We start from the raw sequence: 22,140 nt of genomic DNA, 5'->3' as shown, positions 1-22,140 counted from the left end.
TTCGCCTTTGGAACCCACCAGCCCCTCCATAGGGCAAAGATGTGGCAGTCTGCTTCCCTAAAAGATTTACAGCCTTGGCAACCCCATGGAGCAGTTACACTCTGTCCTGTAGGGTCGCTGTAAATCGAAATTGACTTGACAGCATTGGGGTTAGTTTTGTGGGGGGGCAAACTAGCATGCATAAGAGATGATTGACGTTGAGTTTTGAAAGGATGGATACTGGAACTGGCAGTGGAGAAATTTGACAGAATTTAGTAGACATCCTTTAGATCGTGAGGAGGTGTTGAAGATAAATGTGTATCCACAATCTGAATCTATTTTTAACATATACTCAATGCCAAAATGTTAGGAACGTTGTAGAAGATAGTGGAGAAGGCATGAGGCACGTCATTGCTATTGTTTAAAACAAAAATAATTTTAGCAATAGGTTTCTTTAGGAGAAGATTTAAGATTTAATAGTCCCACTTGAGTAAGTTAATAACATAGAAGGAAGGCAGTTTTCTCAAATCTGAGAAAATATCAAGGTGGGATAGGAGCAGGAATATAAAGAATTCAGGCTGTTGTTAATAATTTGAATTGTTTGAATAATTTCCCAGAAAGGAATGTGGAACCCCAACCTGCATGGAAGGCATTTCAAGTAGTAACCTTTTTCAGTGGGATTGTTGACTTAAAAATCTTTGTGTATCATTTAATGCCATCTATCATCATTTTGAAATCTGTGATACACATCTCAGTTTCTTTACCTAGAAATTGCTGCCACTAAGAACAGGGAAGCAAAAGGTCATTTGCCCTCACTGTATGTAGTTGATTAGTTTGAGGATTGTCTTCATGATTTCCAGGTGTTTCTGTATCCTATTGAGGCTTTTTCTGCTGAAGGACAGTTGGTGCACGTTCAGCAGTTCCTTAGAACAGTTGCCAATTGAAGGAACCTTCCTCATCCTAAGAGTCAGCGAAACCCTACCTAATGAAAGCAGGCTGGAAAGGAGCCTTCCTTGCTCAGTAACAGAACCTGAGCTGTAATTGTTGTACGTCATTATGCAGTTGTGCTAGATGTATGCAAATATGCTGTCTTGATGGGGTGTTAAGAATCGATTAGAAAACATTAATAATGGTGACTTTGGGAAATATTTTTTGATTCTTTTTCTAATTTTGGTCATATTTGCATTTCAGTGTTTGGCTTTCACCCCCTACCAGTGACCAAAGACTTGACCACTCTAAAGTCCATCTTCCCAGAACACTGCTCGTCATGGACACCGGTGTGATTGAAGGTGGATTAAATGTCACTCTCACCATCCGGCTACTTATGCATGGAAAGGTATGTACCAGCTGCTTGGGAAATTGGGTCATAGTAACTGCCAGGAGAGGGGCCAGGAAGAGACGGCATGCATCTTGGAGCTCATCAGATTAGCACTGTGGGGTGTCTGGCTTGAGCACTCTTCTCTAGATGAGTAGATGAGAGTGTAATGGGAAAACAGACAGACTTTACTAGGAAGCTCCACTGAGCAGACATAGCTTAACTAAAGGCTAGAGCCAAAGATGTAATCTCTTATTTAGATGGTAAGAGTATTTTGGAGATTGTTATATTTGTAATTATAAGATTTCCCCTACCCAAACAATTTAGGGTACTTTGAGAGGCAGAATTATTTAGTATTGTAAAAATACATTAATAGGATTTAATCACTCACATCATTATTCATTAGAATTTTTTGATAGCTTCACTGTTAAGTTCTGAACAAAGAATAAGTCCTTTCCTAAATCTTAAAATCTTTTTATTATGCATAGACAGCAGTTGGTTAGCTGGACAGTTAAGATTACCTTTTCGTGGTAACAAACTGTTCTCTTGAGTTTCTTCTTATTAACAGTATTGACACTAGTTTTCTCCATTGCAGGAAGTTGGCAGTATCATTGGAAAGGTAAGACAATTTCACTTAATCTCTAATTACTATTTAATCAATCTGGGTTGAAATAGCTGTTGAAGTTCATACTTTACTTTTTCTCTTACAGAAAGGAGAATCAGTTAAGAAGATGCGTGAAGAGGTGAGTTTTGGGGGGTTTTGGAATTGTTACCTTGGGAAGTAAAAACCTTCAGAAAAGAATGATTCTGTTAATGACAAATTAGAAGAGGGAAAATCTCAGTAGAAGATGCAGGTATTTTTCCAGCTTAATTAATTGTTATGACAAACAGTATGCTGTCAAATGTGGTTCTGGCCAGTGTCAGTTTGTTCAGGACTTAGGACAAGGTAGCTGGTATAGACTATGTTTGAAGACATAGGTGGTGCAGAAGTGATGGTGACTTGGCCTTGTATCAGGATTATGTATATAATCAGCTCTTTGCCCATTTTATTTAGGAGGGGCTATATAGCTTAAAGGGAACTCTGGGGCATAATGGTTAAAGCATTCACCTGCTAACCAAAACTGGTGGTTTGAACCCACCAGTCACTCCATAGGAGAATGGAGGCAGTCTGCTTCCTTAAACATTTACAGCCTTGTTGTTGTTGTTATTTGCCGTCAAGTCGGCCCCGACTCATAGCGACCCCTCCTTGGGTTTCCGAGGCAGTATCACTATGGAAGTGGGATTGCCCAACCTTCCTTCCGAGGAGTGGCTGGTGGGTTTGAACCACCAGCCTTCTGGTTAGCAGTCAAGTGCCTTAGGCACTATACTACCTTAGCAACCCTATACGGTAATTCTCTTCCCTAAAGGGTCAGTATGCCTCACTGGCTGTAGGTTTGGTTTATATTTGCTTATAGGAGCTCTAGTGGCACAATGGTTAAAGCACTTGGCTGCTAACTGAAAAATCAGTAGTTCTAATTCACCAACTGCTCCACAAGAGAAAGATGTGGCAGTTTGCTTGCATAAAGATGCTTGGGAAACCCTTTGGGATAGTTCTACTCTGTCCTATAGAGTCTACTATGAATCTGAGTCAACTCAATTTGATGGCAGGGGTTGGTGTAGATACATATCTAACATTTGCATAGATTCTTTTGTCTATTTACATTCTTTCGGTTTTGTGTCTTACCTAGAGTGGTGCACGTATCAACATCTCAGAAGGGAATTGTCCTGAGAGAATTATCACTTTGGCTGGACCCACTAATGCCATCTTTAAAGCCTTTGCTATGATCATTGACAAACTGGAAGAGGTTTGTTATTTCTTCCCCTCCTCCCATTCTTCATTTTAAAGTGCTTCTAACTTTGCATTTTCCAAGGGCTTTGAAAACTCAGGGATGGACTGGATCATAAAAATCTATAAATGGGTCCTCTACTCAGTCAACTCGACAGGAGTGAGTTTGGAGTTTATTTTTTTGGGGGGGGTACTCCCCCTCAGCATCTCTTTACATTTGCCCATTTGTAGTTTAAAAATAAGTCACTTGAATCATTAAAACAGATTGCTTGACTGTTTCCAAAGACTCAAGGTAAAATATTTGAGTCATAAGCAAGCATATTTTTATGCTTGAGCAATGATTTTTAAGGTATGTTATTCTTTCTTACTTTGGTCAACTTTATTACCCTCTAAATCACAATCACAGTTGAGTGATTTTTCTAGGGGCCCTAATGAACACTAATATATTCTAAATGCAGATATCTTCCAATCCTGGGTATGTTGTTGTTGTTGTTGTTGTTATAGTTACTTTTAAAAATCAAGCAATATTTGGAGGAAGGGTTCATTTTTTTCTGGGTTAACAGAACCAAAATGTTCATATCGGATGGTTTTTTAGCGGAAGAAAGTTTTCCCCACCAACAACCTTTAGAGACTGAACAACCATTAGAGACTAAACAGCTATTATCCTGGGGTTTGTCCTCAGCCTCCTCCCCCTCCTGAAATAATGCAGCTAATTGTGCAGTTGACATAGAACACTGATGAGAGCTGCTTCTGGCTGCTGCTTGGTTGGTGGTTGGATACTTAATGGTGCAGAAATCTTATCTTTTCCAAGATCTGAAATGTTTCCTTGTGATTGGCAGGACCCTGCTAGTCCTGAGCTGGGTCTTGAAAATTCATTTATAAAAATCTGTTCTCTAACCAAATAAGAAACCTGTTCTTGAATTTAGGCTGAGAAGTGAGTGGTATTTAAACAACTTAATATTCAGACAGGTAAAATGAACTGCTTTTTGGATGCATTGTATTGTAATGGCAAAGACTGGATTTAGAGCCAGTTCAGTCTTCTAATTTCATATATATCACTTGTTAGATGTATTTGGGGCAGGTACTCTAAAACTTAATTTCGTACTTGTTCAGTGGTAATAATACCGAAAAACCGAAGCAGTGATAGAGTACTTAATCTTTCTAGCTTCTAACGTGTAGAGCAGAGGACAGACCTGGTGGCTTGACTCTGGTATTGCATTGTTTCATCTTTCTCTTAGTATTTAATTTTGATTTCAATATTGTCTTCCTCTGCCCAGTTAACTGTAAGTTTCAAAACAATAATTTTTCTTCCTACCAAGACACACAAAACTTCCCTCAAGGTGAAGGAAAATGATAATTTTGAAGAATTTTTATCATCAGAAATAGCTTAGGGGGCTGTATTTGAACATTACAGTGATGGATCATGACATATCCCTTCTAAGCTCAAGTCAGTGGTTCTTTCATGGCAGTATGGGCTGCTAGGGATCTGCTTAAACATAAATCCTTCTGGTCTAATTTTCTTTCTTGTATAGGATATCAGCAGCTCTATGACCAATAGTACAGCGGCCAGTAGACCCCCAGTCACCCTGAGGCTGGTGGTCCCTGCTAGTCAGTGTGGCTCTCTCATTGGGAAAGGTGGTTGCAAGATCAAGGAAATAAGAGAGGTTGGTAACTTTTCTGTTCCTTTTAGAAACATCAGGTTTTCTTTGTTTTAAATGTTGCTTCCTCTGTTACCTCTTAGTATGGCTAGATTAAGTTTACATTTGATGAGATTAAGATTTTTAGTAAAATAAAAATTCTAGAGGAATAGACTTTGATCATACTGAGAATAATTTTTTAATAATTCTTTGGCAACATGGGCTGCGTAATTTTTCACATGTAAAGAGAGTACAGTTTAATATATGATAATCGTAATACTTTTATTGGTCAGATTTCTAAAATCACACGAGGAAATTGGGGAGACGTACTTGAGTATAGTGATATTCCGACTCTCTTGGAGGTTGTTGAAGTTAAGTTGAATTACGGGAGCTTTTGTTGTATGTGGAGGTTATTGGATTGGGTGTTGGTATGAAGCTTGAACAGCTCCTGAAGGGAAACTAGTTTGTATTTTGGGAGCCTATTATATATGCCATGAGAGCAAGGATCTTAGTTTTGTCTGTTGATATATTCTGAGCTTGGCACATAGAACAGCTTTTATGAAGAATTTATTCAGAGAAAAAAAGGTTGAGGATACACATAGGGGTGTTGTTAGACCCCTGAACTCTTATTAGCTCAGGAAATTGTCCAGAAGGATCTTTTTCTTGAGATCAGGTTAAAATTAGGCTTATTCTTGGCTCTCAGAGGCTAACTTATTTTTAATTGATTAAATAGTTTTGTATGGAACAGAGAATAATGAAAAGGAAGGATCAAAGGGGGAGATAGGGTTGGGATAAGTATCTACAGAGCTTTAATTGCTGCTGGGAAAGATTGGGAAGAGCATGAGCCGTTTTTGTCTGATTTTTAATTTCTTTTTACCCCAAAGAGTACAGGGGCTCAAGTCCAGGTGGCAGGGGATATGCTCCCCAACTCAACTGAGCGGGCCATCACTATTGCTGGCATTCCGCAATCCATCATTGAGTGTGTCAAACAGATCTGCGTGGTCATGTTGGAGGTAAGCCCTCAGGCTCATGCTGAGAATGGGGGGAGGCTAATTCTGGGGAAAGGGACTAATCTATATTTAGTTAGGCTAGAATTAGGTGAAGCTGTTAGACACCTCCAGTAGTGGTGGGGAAAAGGTTCTCTGAGTTCATATTTTCCTCCCCCCTCTTTGACTTTTTATGTGTCTGTGATCAAAAATAGAAACTGCTAAGCAGCAGTGATCTTTTAATTCACAGCAATTCTTTGAAGGTTGGTAGGGTAAGATTCACTTGTTGACCCAAACGGACCAAAGGTGTATCTGGGTTCCTAAGACTAAAATTAACTTGCCCCTAGGATTATAACCTGTTGGTTGCAGAGAATGTTTGACTACACACCCTCACACACAAAGCAGGAGTTTAAAAATGGTAGTTATATATACTGGAGAAATGTGCTCATAATGCTATTTCTTGAAAATAGCAAAATTAAGGGAAATGTTTGCAGAGTTGGTCTTACATTGGTGAGAAAGAAAATAAATTTCAAGTAAAGGTCAGAAAAATCTGGAGTGATTTGAACCTATTTAGGTACAGTTTCTTTAACATCCCAGGCAAGCCTGTGGGTCTTTTATGAGTGTGAAAATTACTAAAATGTAAATAGGTACATGTAGAAGTTTTTATGTTCATTGGATTTACTTTAAAACAGATAATGCCTAAAGTTATTATAAGGGCATCTGCCTTAATGAGATTTTGTGTGAGCTGTGTAGTCCACAAACTATCTTACTGCCTTAAACGTGAATAAGAAGAATATTTAAGATTAGCTCTAGAGGGGATGGAACTAAAACAGTTTTTTGTTTAACTGACCTGTGTGAGCTTAAGCCACACAGCTGAAGCAGCTTTGAAACCTTATCTCTTTTTGTTTTTTTCCCCTCTGACTCTCTCCCAGTCCCCCCCGAAGGGCGTGACCATCCCGTACCGGCCCAAGCCGTCCAGCTCTCCGGTCATCTTTGCAGGTGGTCAGGTAAGAAGATTCTTATTGGTGGGCTAGAATGATCAAGGATTACACTTGAAATGTCAACTTTGTCAGCAGCACACCAGACCACTCTGCATGCTTGCTGAAACCTGTGCTCTGGCCATAGTTTGACCTGCTTTTTGTACCAGAGAAAGCTATGAATGCCAAGCCCTTATTTAATTTCTAGCAGGCAATGGAAGTTTTGTAGGCACTCAGAGGAGGTAATTTATATTTGATAATTTATGGTGGGTTGGTTCATCTGCTAACTGGAAGGTTGATGGTTCAAATCCACCAGCCCTTCCATGGGAGAAAGATGTGGCAGTCTTCTGTAAAGATTTAAAGCCTGGAAAACTCTATGGGACAGGTCTACTTTGTCCTGTAGGGTTGCTGTGAGTTAGAATCAACTCAATGGCAATAGATGGCAGTGTGTGGTGGGTTAGAAGAAGGTTATTAAATTATCTTGGTGTCACTACTTCTGTCCCTACCCCCACCCCATCCATGCTTTTATTTGTGTGGAGTGATCTTTAGAGGTCTGAATAAAAGTAACAAAGAGTTGGACCTCTGAAGAACATTCTGGATGGTGGTCTCTCAAAATTAGGGGTCCTGAACTTGAGTGTCCTACAAACTTCCCCTTCCCCCCACCTCACCTCCCCTATTCCTACCCCTTCACTCCCAAACTCCATTGTGGTATTCCCCAGGCTCTTAACTTCATAAACACTGGTTTGAACCCACATGGCATAACTGAAATCAGCTGGGGTGTGTAAGAATAGAAGGGGTAAAGCATGTGGGGCTGTGGGGCTATGACCTTTGGTGCTACAGTGAGAGTACCAAAGCACTCCCTTGGCCTTTACTCCTTCCTCACCCACCTAAACTCTTGATTCTTGGCACGTGGTTTATTTAAAGTTAGGTGGTTGTGATAAAAGCACTTGATTAGCACCAGTGTAGTTTTGTGCTTTGTTGGTTAGTATTTGAGGTAGGTCAGTTTTAAAATATCCTGATCCTCATTTTGGTAGCTTCCTAGGCACAAGTGCATTGCTCAAAGTGCCTTTATACCCATTTGGGGTTTGCCTGTTGCAAGCACATTTAGTCAAATAGTTCGATCTTACTTGCATTTGACTTGGGAGCCATTCATAGGGAAAGTATAAAGTTAGGTCTGTCTCATTCACGTTCTTTTGAGTTACCATAAAATGGAAAAAAGTTTTGAGAATTTAGTTTTCATGTAGTTGTGGGAGTTTTCACTGGAAGTTAACCAAGTCACAGTGTTGGACTGAGTCAACAAATTTAGTACTTAGCTTTTAGCACTAAACATATGCATACTGGTTTGGTCAAAATACGAATTCTCAGTCAGTTTGGTAGTATAACCAAAGGTTAAAACTCAGTTTAGCAAGGAGGGTTAGCCTTAGGAATTTTCCCTTTTCCCTAGGAACTCCAGATTCCTGCTCTTCTGGATTCTTCCACTCCTATTTGGGATTATAAAGAGTTACATACTGTGTGGCAGCAGTTCTCTGTTTACAGTTCTGGCTTCAATTCCCTTCCCTTTTTCTCTTTTCCCTTCCCTCTTTTCCCTTCATACCTCTTTACTTCCCTTATCACCCTCCCCTTTATTCATTTGACCACCCTCTAAAAGCTTGCAGCTTCTTCCATGTGTGGCCCTGTCATGATCTTCCCATGGGCCTTTTTAAATGGACCAGTTCATGCAGTGTCCACAGATGGACCTGTGTCTTTTGTTCCTTAGTGGCAAAGTGGGCTCGCTAGGGGTTCAGCTTAATCCCACACTGACGAGGAGCTGGCATCAGCTGTGTTGCCCCACCCCTTCATTCTTACTGAAAATAGCCCAAATGTGCAGTGAAAGCTGCCACTAGGTAACTTTTTTTTCTTTTTTTTTTTTTTCTTTTTTTTAAAATTCACTGATTGCAGCTCGTTTCAAATTGTGTTGTGAGCTCCTTTTTAAAGGAAAAAGGAAAAAAATAAACAACTTTTTTTTGTGTGAATTTCATGCTGGTGACAAGGTGCCGGATTGACAGCCCTGGAGACTGAAATCCTCTATTTATCCACAGGACAGGTACAGCACAGGCAGCGACAGTGCGAGCTTTCCCCACACCACCCCGTCCATGTGCCTCAACCCTGACCTGGAGGGACCACCTCTAGAGGTGAGAGGGGATGTTCAGTCTCCAAGGCTCACTCAATCCTTCCGCCTCAGCCGAGACTGCCAACACGCGGGGGGCCAGTGGCGCTGGTGATTTTTGTGCTGTGGACACCACCTGTCCACTGGGACCTGGACTGACCCCCCCCACCTCATTTCACACAGGCCGCGTAGCCCACCAGATGGTAACACCAACTCTTTTTTTTTTTTTTTTCCCTTTTTCTTTTTTGGTTTTTATTTTTTTGGTTCAATCCCTTTTCCCCTTTTCCCACTCCTTCCACCCCATTTTCACCTTCCTCCCTCCCCACTTGGGTGCACTTTTGGGGTTCTGGCCACTGTGATGTGATAAGTTTCACATCCTACACAGCCACTCCTTCCTTCCCTTCCTATTTTCCTTTCCTCCTTGGCCCCCACCCCATTGCCCTGAAGACCCAGCTCCCATTTTGGGAGGTTATGGTGTGGGGGAGGAGGGCATAGTGGGAGCTGCAAGTGCCTTTTATGGAGGGAATGTGGGAGAAGGCAGGAATTGGAGCACAGGAATTTTTGTGTTCCTTTGGTCAGCTCCCTAGTGTGAGGTGTCCGGCTAGCTTCCAGTGCACTTAAGTTCTTTAGGTAAATGTATAGAAAAATAAGATAGGGAAAGGGAAGTATTTCAAAACATGCCATGTAGGTTTTGCAGGTACAAATCATTCACATTATCACAGTTGGCAAAAGGATTGGGGTGGTGAAGGAAGAGACCACTTTCCTCCTAGGCTAACTTGTATGCAGAGAGAAGAAAAGGGCTTGGGCAGCTGAGAAATTGCTTAGTCCTACATTTTCATTAAGAAACACACATACATACGTGTATGTATTTTGCCATTGATTGTAGAGAACTTTGCTCCTTTGATAGGCTACCTGAAGTAGTCATCTTAGTGTTCAAAAGCGGCCAACTTGGGTCTGATTGTATTTGTGAGGTACTGTCTGCTGCCTCAATCCCTGGCCTCCCTATTCTCTAGTTCAACTCTGGCTTCCTGGCTAGTTGAAATCTGTCTTTTTCCCCCACTGGGTGGCTGTCCGTGATTGGTTTTTTAATAGGAACTGTTTTCCTCCTTTTGTAGGCCTATACCATTCAAGGACAGTATGCCATTCCACAGCCAGATGTAAGTTTTGTTTTCACTTCTTGTTTCAAAAAGCTCCCTCTCCCATCTAAAATTGTCTCATTGTTTTCTCCCAAGTAGCCAGAAGCGAGTTGGGTTCTAATATTTGCAATGTTATGTTGTACTCACAAGGTGAACCCCATATTTTCAGCCCTTAAATAATAAAACTTTAATCAGGGCATAGTAGCACCTTGTTTGTTTTTTGGCATTTTAATTCCTATAAATTTATAACAGAGCAGATTATTAGCTTCTCCTTCCCTCCATGTGCTAGATCACTCTGTTCAAAGTGAATTGTTCTCTGGTATACTGTCATTTATTCTCTTGGCACAGTTTAAATTGACAGTGGATTGTGCTTCCCTGCATGGAGTTCTCCTTTCCATGGGGGCAGTGGGAGGTTGGGTTGCCCTTGGGTTTTCTTCATTTTGAGGTGATAATTTAAAAAGCGTTTGGAGGAGTGGGAAGGGGCTTATAGACACAGTGAGGGATAGGAAGTTGAGTGTTTGGGAATTCAACTCAAAATCTTCCTTGGCCACTGAAAACTCATAAAACTTACACATGCTGATACTCAGACTTGAAGGGCATTTTTCTGCATTTTATCTTTACTAATCCTTTCAAGTGCTGACTTGGGAAGTTGAGTTTGGCTTTTGGTTAGTGGTAGGCCCCTGGACAAGGAATAAGACCTGAAAAGGGATTGTTTTATGACAGGGCAGTTTATGTAAAGGAAGAAAAACAGAAATTCAGTAGTGGTTGGGGGATTGGTTGTTAAGCCTAGTTTGGTTTCTTAATCTCTCTCCTCCTTGCAGTCTCCCTGACCCCTCATCTCCTTCCCTTATCCCAATACTGATGGAACCCTGCATGGTGTGTTTTCCCTAGCACCACTGCACAGTTTGTTTACCTAGCCTGTCTGTGCTTGTCCCTGGGGCAACTGTTGCAATGGCTGCAAACACCTTCATTAAGTAGCCCACAAGGGGATGGTTGTTGGGCGGGTGCTGCTGCTTTTCTTTTCACACACCCAAAATGCATTTATTCTTTTGTACTGACACACTTTCTATTTTTAACCCTTATCCTTCATATTCTGCCCATCCTCAGGACTGTGATTTAAGCCCCATTCCTACCCTCCATTGTAGTTTGAGTAGTAGAGTCAACTTTGGGGATCAAGAGCTTTTTCAAATTTGAATGCTTGAGCCCTAGCTCTGTTAACTCTCCTAATGCCCACCTCTTCTGTTTCCTCCTTGCAGTTGACCAAGCTGCACCAATTGGCAATGCAACAGTCTCATTTTCCTATGACGCATGGCAACACCGGATTCAGTGGTATGGATACCTCAGTGTTTATTTCTGTAAGGTGTAGTGCAAGACAGAGGCCAGCCCCAAGGTCTCAGCTTGACATCTCTTTAAAACAAACTTCATTATCCAGCATCCTGCTGGTTTAAACTTGCCTGTCTACTATGGCTAAACCCAAGGAGGTAATGTGTTTGTTAACTGTTTTCATTTGGGGTGAGTTACTCTAAACAGAAATTAAAAAGGCCCTGGAAGGTTTGGGGGTGAGGTCTGGGGATGCTTGTCAGGCAAAGGGTAGGCTGGTATTTCTTCTAACCATCCTGACTGCTGCCCCCTGGATCTGATTGGCATCCCATTTCTCTCCACCAGCTATTCACAGACCTGGGTAGAGACAATCCATTTGTACCAAATTGTGTAGTGGTTTTTTTTTTTTTTTTTTTTTTCGGTTTGTTTGTTGGTTTGTTTGTTTTGTTTTGTTTTTTGTTTTTGGGTTTTATTTTATTTATTTATTTTTTCTGTATAAGGAATAACTTGTCCGATAGGGTTAGGATGAGACCACCAAACTCATTTTCACTTGTATCTTAACAGGCATTGAATCCAGCTCTCCAGAGGTGAAAGGCTATTGGGGTAATGATAAAAAAAAAAAAATCTGTAGTATTCTACTGTTATATTAATAAACTGGTGGGAGTCTTGTTTCACTGCCCATGAACCATATCAGCAACATGCACATGGCAGAGAGGAGCTGAGAGAGCAAAGGGGTGGGCCTGGTGCCCCCAAGGGTCCCTTGATGGATCTGGCCAACCCCCTTCTAAAAACGTTAGACCAGTAGCCACAGCTGAAAGCAGGACTAGGCTTGAGGGTTAGCCAGCTGGCCTGGTTCAGTCCAGGTGTCATCTATTGTAGATGGGTATGGATGTTTGCTGATAGGATTTTTTTTTTCTTTTTCTTTGGAAAACAAAAATAAAAACCAGAAGTAATTATTGAGCAAAAGATAGGGAATAAGTTTGGAGAAATAACTTCCCTCACCTGACTGCCATTTAATTCTATCTGACCTTCAAGTCTAGGTTAGAAGGATAGGGATGGGGGGTGTGTGAATCTGATACAGGTATATTTAAAGCAACTCTGCATGCGTGCCAAAAGTCCATGGTACCCAGTAGCAGGCATGAAACTGGCACTGGTGCTCATGAGCATCAGGTGAGATAAAATTGGAACGCAACAGCAGGAAATTCTCGGCAGAGAAGGGGTAGAAGTACAGAATGATTTGGTGTTTAGATATTAGTTCTCTTGGAGGATACCATAATCCCTTGCCCCTTGCTTCCACCCCTCCACCCCAATAGGCTGGGCTTTGCAGGAAATGGCATGAAATCAGCTCTTGGAGGGAGTGTACGAAGAACTTTTCGAGCATTATTTCTACGTCCCTTTCCCCCTCTTTCCTCCTTGGAGGCTTCCAAGTTAGTGATGAATCCCAACAGCCAATGCTGGGTTTCCAGTTTGTTTTCTTCTGTTAGGTTAATGTGCAAATCAGTGAGATTTTGTATGCTGTATATTGAACTTTCTTGCTCTCTTCTGTCTTTTAGCAGGTTTGGATGCATCTGCTCAGACTACTTCTCATGAACTCACCATTCCAAATGATGTAAGTATAGCTGGGTTGCATGCAGTGCAAGTCAGAAAATTGGCTTTAAAGAATAGAAATCTTTCTGGCAGTGTCCTGGAATTCTTAAGCCTGACATAAAAAGGAAATTTTTAGATAATAAATTACATTTTATATCTGGATATATGTACATGTTATATGTAGAATTCTCAGTGTGAGCTGGTAGAGAAAGTTGATAAAACTGTGAGGTATGAGACAGAAAGAAACATTGGTCTCAAATAGAAAGTCTTATTATTTCCCTTTTATAAAGATTCATGCCAGACAATCCTTTCTGTGTGGAATCAAAGCACTGTCCTTAAAGCTTGGGAACAATGGTTCTTGAATGTTAGACCTGTATTGTCCAGCATGGTAGCATGTGTCTATTTAAATTAAGAATATTAAATTATTACAAGTCACATTTCTAGTGCTCAATGTGTTGTGTCTGCAGTACGAGACAGCGCGAGTAAGGGCTATTTTTTTTACTTTATGACAAGGCAGATGTTGTAGAAATTAAGTAGCCAGAATTCTGTCTGTATAGGAAGGTAGTAATCGTGGCACAGTTAGTTTAAGGATCTTTTTGCCAAAGATATCTTTATCTTTATTCCTAGTCATCTAACTAGGTTTGTTATAATCTTGGCTCTACTTTATTCTGTCATTGGGGATTAGTGCTCTGAGCAGAAGTCTTGTTTTCTGGAAATAATGAGTTAATGGTTGGACCGAGTCCATGGGTGGCACAACTGGTTAAATGCTTGTACTCGACTAACCAAAAGGTTGATGGTTTGAACACATACTCCAAAGACAGGCCTAGCTATCTGCTTCTGAAAGGTCACAAGCCTTGAAACTCCTGTGAAACAATTCAACTCTGACATACATGGGTCACCATGAATCAGAATTGGCTTGACTAGCAACTAACAAATGCTTGGACCTAGCAGTCAGTTAGCTCAGAGTTCTGACCTCTAGTGGTCAAACAGAAATAGAGTAGGAATTAAGAGATGGGTTCTATAGCTAAAGCTTTTTAATCAGAAGTGTATGGGTAGAGAAGTGTAGGATACAGGTAGTTGTTTCTGTTATCTTGTTCTTGGACCCAAGTTATAGAATCTGGAGGAATGGGATAGAAATGGTTGGGCCTAGCCACATAACTCTTCCTAACTTGGTGTGCCTTGTTTTTCTTCCCTAAGTTGATTGGCTGCATAATCGGGCGTCAAGGCGCCAAAATCAATGAGATCCGTCAGATGTCTGGGGCGCAGATCAAAATTGCGAACCCAGTGGAAGGATCTACTGATAGGCAGGTTACCATCACTGGATCTGCTGCCAGCATTAGCCTGGCTCAGTATCTAATCAATGTCAGGTAAGGGTACTCTACCTTTTCTTTTATCAATAATAACATTTTGTGTGCATTGCGGGAAAAAATAGTGTATTATTAAATGTAGGATTACTTGGGACTTGGTGGTGGTGGTGGGGTGGTCAGGTGAAGCTTGCAACAGTCCTGGGGTTTTTGTTTTTTTACATTTCTAGCCCTCTTGTCTGTTCCCACTTTCTTCCATCCTCAGTGTAGCCGAAAGAGCAACCAGATTGCAAAAAGTTTCCATAGGGGAACATGGATTGCTTACATTTGACCTTTGATAGAATTAGAGTGGAAAGGAAGTAGCATATCTTCACTATTAGGATAGTGGCTAGAGCACCCATACTGAATGAAAGAACCAGTTATGATCTTTTCTTACTGTACATGCCACATAGACCCAATATTTTTTTCACTGGTTTGATTTTGAGTCCAAAGAATCCAAACTTGAAATAAGGTTAATGAAGTAATGCAGTTCCTCGGAACTGGTTATTATTATTTATCCTAAAATAACCATTTCCTCAAATTGCAAATTTGCTCCATTGTTCAGAGATTGGGGAAAAGGGGAGGCAGGATATTAATGTTCCTGAAATGCCGTTGGTATTTTCCCCTTTATCATCTGTTAATGATTTTGAGGTTTTGTTCCCCTCAACCAACTAACATTGCATTTGAGATAGTAGTGGAACTGGTCATAGTCTGGTGGACATCCTATAGGGTGTTTGTTTCTTGCTTTTAACTTAATGGCTTACTAATATCTTAAAACCACTGTTAGTAGCCTATTGCCCAAGGAGCTTAACTATCCCTATCATAGGAAGTGTTGCCTAGTTGTAATTTACTTCTATCTTAAGTATTTGGTTTCTGCTGAGTCTAGTGTGAGGAAGGAAATTTGTAAGTATGAAACCTATATTATCATAATTATAATGACCATATATTTATTTCATGGTCTTTTTATTCCTAGAAACTAAACTTAATCCCTGTGATGATTCTGACCTTTGCCTTAGTCTTTCATGCTTTGGACACCCTGGTGTTTATGTAGAAAAGACTTAATTTATGTTTAGATCTACTTTCTTACTCATCTACCAGAGAACTCAGTCTTTAATGTTAAGAGTGAAATGGTAGTACTGTATTTTCTGCAACTAATGGGCATAGGAAACTAAGGTGCAAATGGAAATTGTATAATATGTGTGTTATTTGTATAAAAATATGGTAAGCTTTGCACAAATACTGTTTTCAAAGGGTTTTTTGTTTCCAGTTGGAGTGTGAGGGAGTGTTAGATGCCAAGAAATCAAGTTCTTAGAAGCAGCAAATTGTTTTCCTGTACTTGGGTAGGCTTGCCCTTTCTATTAAAGTTAAAATGTGACTTTACTTGCCTGGTCCCTGGTCTAGGTCAGTGGCTACATTATAGAGAAACAGAACTCCCCACCTCAGTTTCCTGACCTAGAGTCACTCTTCAGGATCATCCTATTTAATGTAACTGGATTTGGGTCAAAATGTTTTAAAGCTTCATTGAATGCACATACCAAACTAGTTTTATTACTACTAGGCAAGAAGGATTTCTCTGCTTTTAGTAATGAATTCTGAGCAGAGCTGAATTCGAATTTCTGATTTTTCTTGGTAGCAGCTTGGGTCTTTTCTGTAGTTGATTTCTCTACTCCTTCCTTTATGGATTATAGCTGTCCCTGGAACTTTAAGGTAAACAAAGTGGAGCCTCTCTGCCCTTGAACAGTAGATTGTCCAGATGCTAGACTTGAATAGATATCTTCAGTCCTGGCTTAGACACATGTAGGCACTTGGCAACTATAGGACATTACTTATTTGGAGCTTATTTTAGGAGTTAGAAGAAGCTGCATTATTTTTGTTTTTTAAACATGTATTTTTTGACAGTACTATTCTAGTTCTGTAAGGTCCACATTAGAAATATAGTCAGTCAAGAACAAAGAGCCTTTTACTCTTACCACCACCCACCAGAAATGAATCTTCTCTACTCCTTGTCTATACTGCTGTTCTCAGCAATTTTCTCTGAAAATGCTGAGTGATGTACCTTGTACTCTTTTGCCCCTTTCCATTTCAATTTAATTGCTTAGCTTCTTGTGGACATGGAGGCAGTTTTAACTAGAGAAAAAATGTTTTCCAAAGCTACACATGTAATTGCTGGATAATTGATTTTCTATTAGAATGGGTAACTGACATTTGATTGATGGATGAGACATTTCTTCCTTGTTTTCAGATGAATACTGTTTCATTTTCTACCTGAAATCATTCCTTTCCGAGTTTTGGGCTGGGTCAGTGTGTCAGATAATGTGGAAATGTATGTTCTGTGATTTTCTTCTTTACTCAGTGTGTCAGCTTTTTCCTCACTAAGTAGCAGATATAAATAGCATTCTGGAATGGAATGTGGCAAAGTATACATTTTTAGAGGGTGGGGCATAGCCTAAGACATTGTCACAAGTTGATATTAGGTCTTCCTAATTGGCAACCTGAGGCACTTACTGATAACTGAAGCGGTTTTTGTCCTGTACTTTTTTTCCCTTTTGTGGTCTTCCCTTCCACCCACCCTTTTTTTTTGTTCCTTTTTCCTCTGTTACAGTTTAGAAAACGCTAAACCCTCCTCCCAGGCAGCCTCCGTCACGATCCCTGATCACCTCAGCATCAACCTCTCTCAACCCTCCACCCCTTCTTCTTCTTCCTCCTCCACCACCACCCCCTCACTCGCCACAGCGGGGACCTCCGACGCACCCTCCAGCCTCCCCAACCCTCTTCCGACCGCCCCTTGTGTCTCCAGTCTGCTTGGCATGAAACCCATCCCTCTCCTGGCTCTAAATGTTGTGTCTGCTGCTAAGGGTACCGGGGCTTCAGCTACTACCACCACCACCTCTGCGGTGCCATGTGTAACTAACAAACTGAAAGGCGAGAAACAGAGATTCTCCCCCTACTGATTGCATATTTTGAGACATCCCTTCAAGTATTTCTTGATTCATTTTGTTTTCCTTTGTTAATATTGGTGAGAACCAAACAATTGTGAGCTTGTGACCATTTCCTTTTTACTACTTTGGCGCGGGATAAAGGGGGTGGGATAGAGTGGGAGGAGTGTGGTGACCCTTGTTTAGGTTTAGGACACTTGAGCTGAGTGCCTGTTAGTCAGAGTCTGACTTGTTGAATTCTTTATCTAGAACCACAGTTCTTGCTCTTTCTTATTCTGTTAATCTTTTTTTGTAGCTTTATTCTGCCTTGCAATATGACAATGTGTTAGGCTCTGTGTTGATGAATAAAAGCTTATCCGTTCACCCACCCACCCACCTACCTTTTTTTTTTTTCTTTCCTTTTTTTTTTTTTTTTTTTTTTAATATTGAATGGTTAAGTTATTAGCAGGCCTTCTTGGCCGGATTGATGTTTCTAGCTATAATAAAGTTGCCACATAAGAACCTAGTTCACCGTGTGCTGTGGAAAAAAAAGGGTAAGGGGGTGGGAATGGGTGTATGACCTATGACTCCTCAACTAGGACTCCTATAAAACTGACGTGGCCTTTTTTTTTTTTTTTTAAATCTCAGGGTAGTTTTGTAGTCCTTTGTCACTATTCCCCCCAAAGGGATATGGGCCTGTGGCAGTTTAGGTCATGAGATCTAAACTTGTCACAGTTGATAAGCTAGTTTAGTGGAGAATAGTTTATCTGAATTCTCAGATAAACTTGCCAACAGCAAGGGTGTCCGTTCCAGGCTTCTCCTTCCTCTGATGAGTGGTAACTGTGCCAATCTTTTCAGGACATACATAAAAAGAAATTATCTTTTCACCAGGTTTTGGGGGAGGCATAAGGTGGGAAAAGCTGACAGCTTCTGTCTGCAACCTGCTGAAATAGTAAATACTGGGTCTTTTGCATATAATGTATGTATGCATACGACATGCACATTGTGCATGGTAAACTAATATCTATGGGGTTATGCAGTTTGCCCTGGGGATGAGGTATACTGTGTATTATTTGTGTGAAAATACAGTACCCCACTTCTGTGACATTAGATAAATCTTGAACACTTGACCTATAGTGTTACCAACATGTGATTGGATTCTGCCCAGTCATCAGAAACCAATTCTGATTATTCATCCTAGTTCCTTTGCCTTTCATTTTGGCCCACCAGCATTTTCAGGAGTAGAGAATTACATACTTAGATTTCCAAGGGACCATAGGGATGAACTGATCTATAACTCATTGGTCCCATCATTTTACATATTTTAAAAAAGAGACCCCTTAAAGAATTTAAATTCCTAGATCACAATAAGTAATTAGCCAAGTTACTATATCTTTTGCTCATTTGTACTTTTCTCCAATACTTTTATTATTTTTTTTATCCAAACACTGGCACAGTTGTCTTTCCATAAAAAAGTAAAACATTCTAAGTATAATGGTAGAAGGCCTCCGATACCCATTCAACCAGAGTACATACTCCCAGGGTGATGAGAGTGTGATGCCCTTCCCAGGGCATTAGAAAACTTGATGCAGAGATTGTTCCCTGATGACCTTTCTTCCCACATCACCTTTGGCTTACTGTATTAAAAGAATTCTCGTGAATAATCCAATATATTATCTAACTCTCCAATGTTATTGTGTTGCTGTGGTCCCTCGGTTGGGCCTGTGAATTAATATTACACATCCCAAGTCTGCATGAAGGATTAGAGAGGCAGATTGCCATTTAAATACTGAGGTAGGATTTATTTATTTATGTTTGTTACTTTCTCCCTTATCGGGTTGGCTAGCTTTCCCTTGGTAAGCTCTCGATAGTTAGGATTTAGTCTTGCTGATACCATCTCTCTCAGGGACTTGGTTTTTATTTTATCTAGTTCTTGATTGGAAGTCCTCTTTACCTAATGAATATTCCCTAAAGAATGCTTGCTGGGAAGGAATCCAGATGTTTAAGGGGTAGGCTATCATCACCACTAACAAAGGTATTTGGTATTAAATTTTTAAAAGCTTAGAGCTCCCTCGTGTGGTCCTTCTATCCTAGAGTTCTTAATGGTTTTCTAGTTGAGATTTCTCTTTTCACTGCCTCTTCCCAGCAAATTCTTGCTCGGGCTTTGTATAAATTATGGACATTTATTCCTCAATTCTTTAGGGTCTTTGGGGCTAGAATGTTACTTTATTCTTGTGTGAACTTAAATTTTTAGTTCCTAAATTTAAGCTATATCCAGCAGGTCTTTTCTTGGACCTTTACATTTGCCTATTCAGGGTCTTTTACTTACCGTCTCTCTAGGTCAGTCCCGTTTTGAAGTTGGGAAGAATCTACCTCCTCGAAGGACTAAATATATTCCCCTTCATGCTAAAATGGAGAAAAACCTTCTCTGGCTTAAATAGTAAATATAGTTTGTAGTTGAAGGACCCTTATATTTTCTGGGCCTTGGCTTATCCCTCTTTTAGCCAGCTTTTGGCTTTGCATTGTTGAAGTAGGGTTATAGATGGAGAATTATCCAACATGCTCTTGTAACCAGATCCCACAAGTAGGTTGTTCTAGTCAATTTAAAATCTTTATTGTACATTATGAGCAAACACTTAACTGTTTAGTTCTGTTTGAAATGGGAGTTAATGTCAGTGAAGCCTGCTGAACACCTAAATACCTTCCCCTTCAATACCCTAAATTGGATTATGGGTTCTTAGATGTTCAGAAGACCTATTTTCAACAGAATGGTATAGCCAGACATGTTTGGATAGAGAATTTGGTTTAAAAAAACACAGACTTAGGATATTCTAGAATGGGCCAGGCAGATGTTGAAACTCAGATAATTTTGTCTGCCACAATTAAATCATGATAATTAGACCTAAAAGTAATTTTTTTGATCCAGAGGTAGTATATTTGCTGATCCTTCTTTCACATCTCTTACACTGCATTGCCTCTTTATGTGATAGCTTTCACATTGGTAGAGAAACCTCAGGGCTATACTATTCTAGGATAGGGATTTCTTTGGGCTTTTAGATAAATGTTTCCTAAACTAGTGTTTTGTCAGCAGTTTAGTTTAGGAGGAGCTAAGATAAGCTCAGCAATAAACACTGCTTTTGTGCATTGTGACCACCCTGGAAGGAGGTTTTAGAGAGTGTTGTGTTTCACATTGGAACAAAGGTTCCAAAGAACATTTAGAAAGCACATCAATACTTGGTAACCAAAATGCTCTGTTTCCCTCAGTTCTGAGGTAATTTGCCTCAAGAAGCTTGTATTGTAGGGGTTAAAAGATTGTAGTACTGATTAATCCAAGAAATCTTAAAATCCCTTCCTTGATACTGGAACACTAGTCATCTGTTCACTTTCCTTCACATTTCACAAACCAGGCTGAAAAGTTTGGGAGGTGTGAGGTATTGGAAAAACTAATTTTGAGTTCTTGTTTGTTTCTGTGTTACAGGCTTTCCTCGGAGACGGGTGGCATGGGGAGCAGCTAGAACAATGCAGATTCATCCATAATCCCTTTCTGCTGTTCACCACCACCCATGATCCATCTGTGTAGTTTCTGAACAGTCAGCGATTCCAGGTTTTAAATAGTTTGTAAATTTTCAGTTTCTACACTTTATCATCCACTCGTGATTTTTTAATTAAAGCGTTTTAATTCCTTTCTCTGTTCAGCTGTTAATGCTGAGATCCATATTTAGTTTTATAAGCTTCTCCCTGTTTTTTTTTTTTTTTGGCTCATGAATTATTTTTTTTTCTGTTTGTCATGGATATGTAAGAGTGGAATATTAATACATTTCAGTTTAGTTCTGTAATGTCAGGAATTTTTCAAAAAAAAAATTAAAAGATGGACTGGAGCTTTTCCTTTGTGAATAGAAACTGGATGCCACAGTGATTCATGTGGGTTTTATTCCTCTTGTTTTGCTGTTACTTTTTTATACCTTTATTTCTCAAAGGACAAGGGCCTACTTGGATTTTGAATAGAAGCCTTTATTCCAGTTAAGATGTTTTCTTCTGTTTTACCATGCCATCTTTTTTTGTGGCCCTTAATCTTAATTGCCCTGAACCTCTGCATTGCAAGGTGATGTAATAGTTTCAGCAAGCTAGTTGTGCCCTTGGTTGAACCATGTAAAACTTGGGCCCAAAGGATTGGGGCTTAGTCTTTCCTAGGACTTGTGAGTAGTAGACAAGCACTGCTGATCCACTGGGCAGGTCTGTGGATGATGCATATGCATGCACATGGAAGCCATAAAACATGTCTGGCTAGGATTCATATTGTCCAAGCCTGCAAATTTTAAACTAAAAACTTGTCTTATTCTCTGTGTTCTTAATAACTATTCATTTACAGTTGTTTTTGTAACAAGGCTGGTGTTCAAGATCTACTGCCCTTCTAAAATAATTTAGAAAGATGTATTTCCTATAATTTTTGCAGATAAATTTAATATCGAGGCTTGAAATGATTTATTTAGTGTGAGAAAAGAGGCATGAAAGAGGAAGTGACTTGGAAAAAGTTCTCAAATAAGGTCAGGAGCCCAAAGCTCCTACTTAACCATGTATGCTACCCAGTTAATTCACCAAGAAAACCCTCAACAGCTGGGCCTGCATGGAGTGGTTATATTTAAAGGTTTTTCACAGGGGTTACAATATGACAGTCCCCACCCAAATCAGGCACCAGGATAGAATAAGGGCTTAAACAGTACCCAAGTCCTTCAGCCTGAGCCATCACATGCTTATCACAATCTCATGACCTTTCCCCTGGGCTGTAAGCCAGGGTTTGGGCAGAGAAATGGAAAGACAAAGAAATGAGTTACATTGCCACCTGAGGAACCTCAGAGGGGAGGACCCAGCCTTAGCCTCCCTCCTCCCAAGTGCAAAATGTGTAAACAGAGTAAACGGAAAACAAAAAAGTGCAGTCTAAGTGGTTCCCTCTCCTGCTCCCCAGGATCTGGAATG

At 40.2% G+C, this 22,140-nt stretch overlaps 1 protein-coding gene across 1 annotated transcript; it reads left to right on the top strand.

The window, feature by feature from the left end:
* The first annotated feature begins 1,222 nt into the window (after positions 1–1,222).
* Positions 1,223–20,681, top strand: PCBP2 (poly(rC) binding protein 2). Its single transcript, XM_007949510.2, has 14 exons — positions 1,223–1,315; positions 1,890–1,913; positions 2,005–2,037; positions 3,022–3,138; positions 4,652–4,783; positions 5,641–5,769; positions 6,675–6,749; positions 8,798–8,890; positions 9,981–10,022; positions 11,258–11,330; positions 11,886–11,924; positions 12,878–12,930; positions 14,106–14,275; positions 20,645–20,681. The coding sequence occupies exons 1-14, from the start codon at positions 1,247–1,249 to the stop codon at positions 20,679–20,681; spliced, it is 1,086 nt and encodes a 361-aa protein (XP_007947701.1). The 5' UTR covers positions 1,223–1,246.
* The last annotated feature ends 1,459 nt before the right edge of the window (positions 20,682–22,140 follow it).

The sequence above is a fragment of the Orycteropus afer genome, unplaced genomic scaffold (genome assembly GCF_000298275.1).
Source record: "Orycteropus afer afer isolate SDZICR_OR568_19922 unplaced genomic scaffold, OryAfe1.0 scaffold00247, whole genome shotgun sequence".
Taxonomy (NCBI): Eukaryota; Metazoa; Chordata; class Mammalia; order Tubulidentata; family Orycteropodidae; genus Orycteropus; species Orycteropus afer.
The sequence above is the reverse complement of the archived record's forward strand: the minus strand, read 5'-3'. Positions and strand labels throughout refer to the sequence as shown.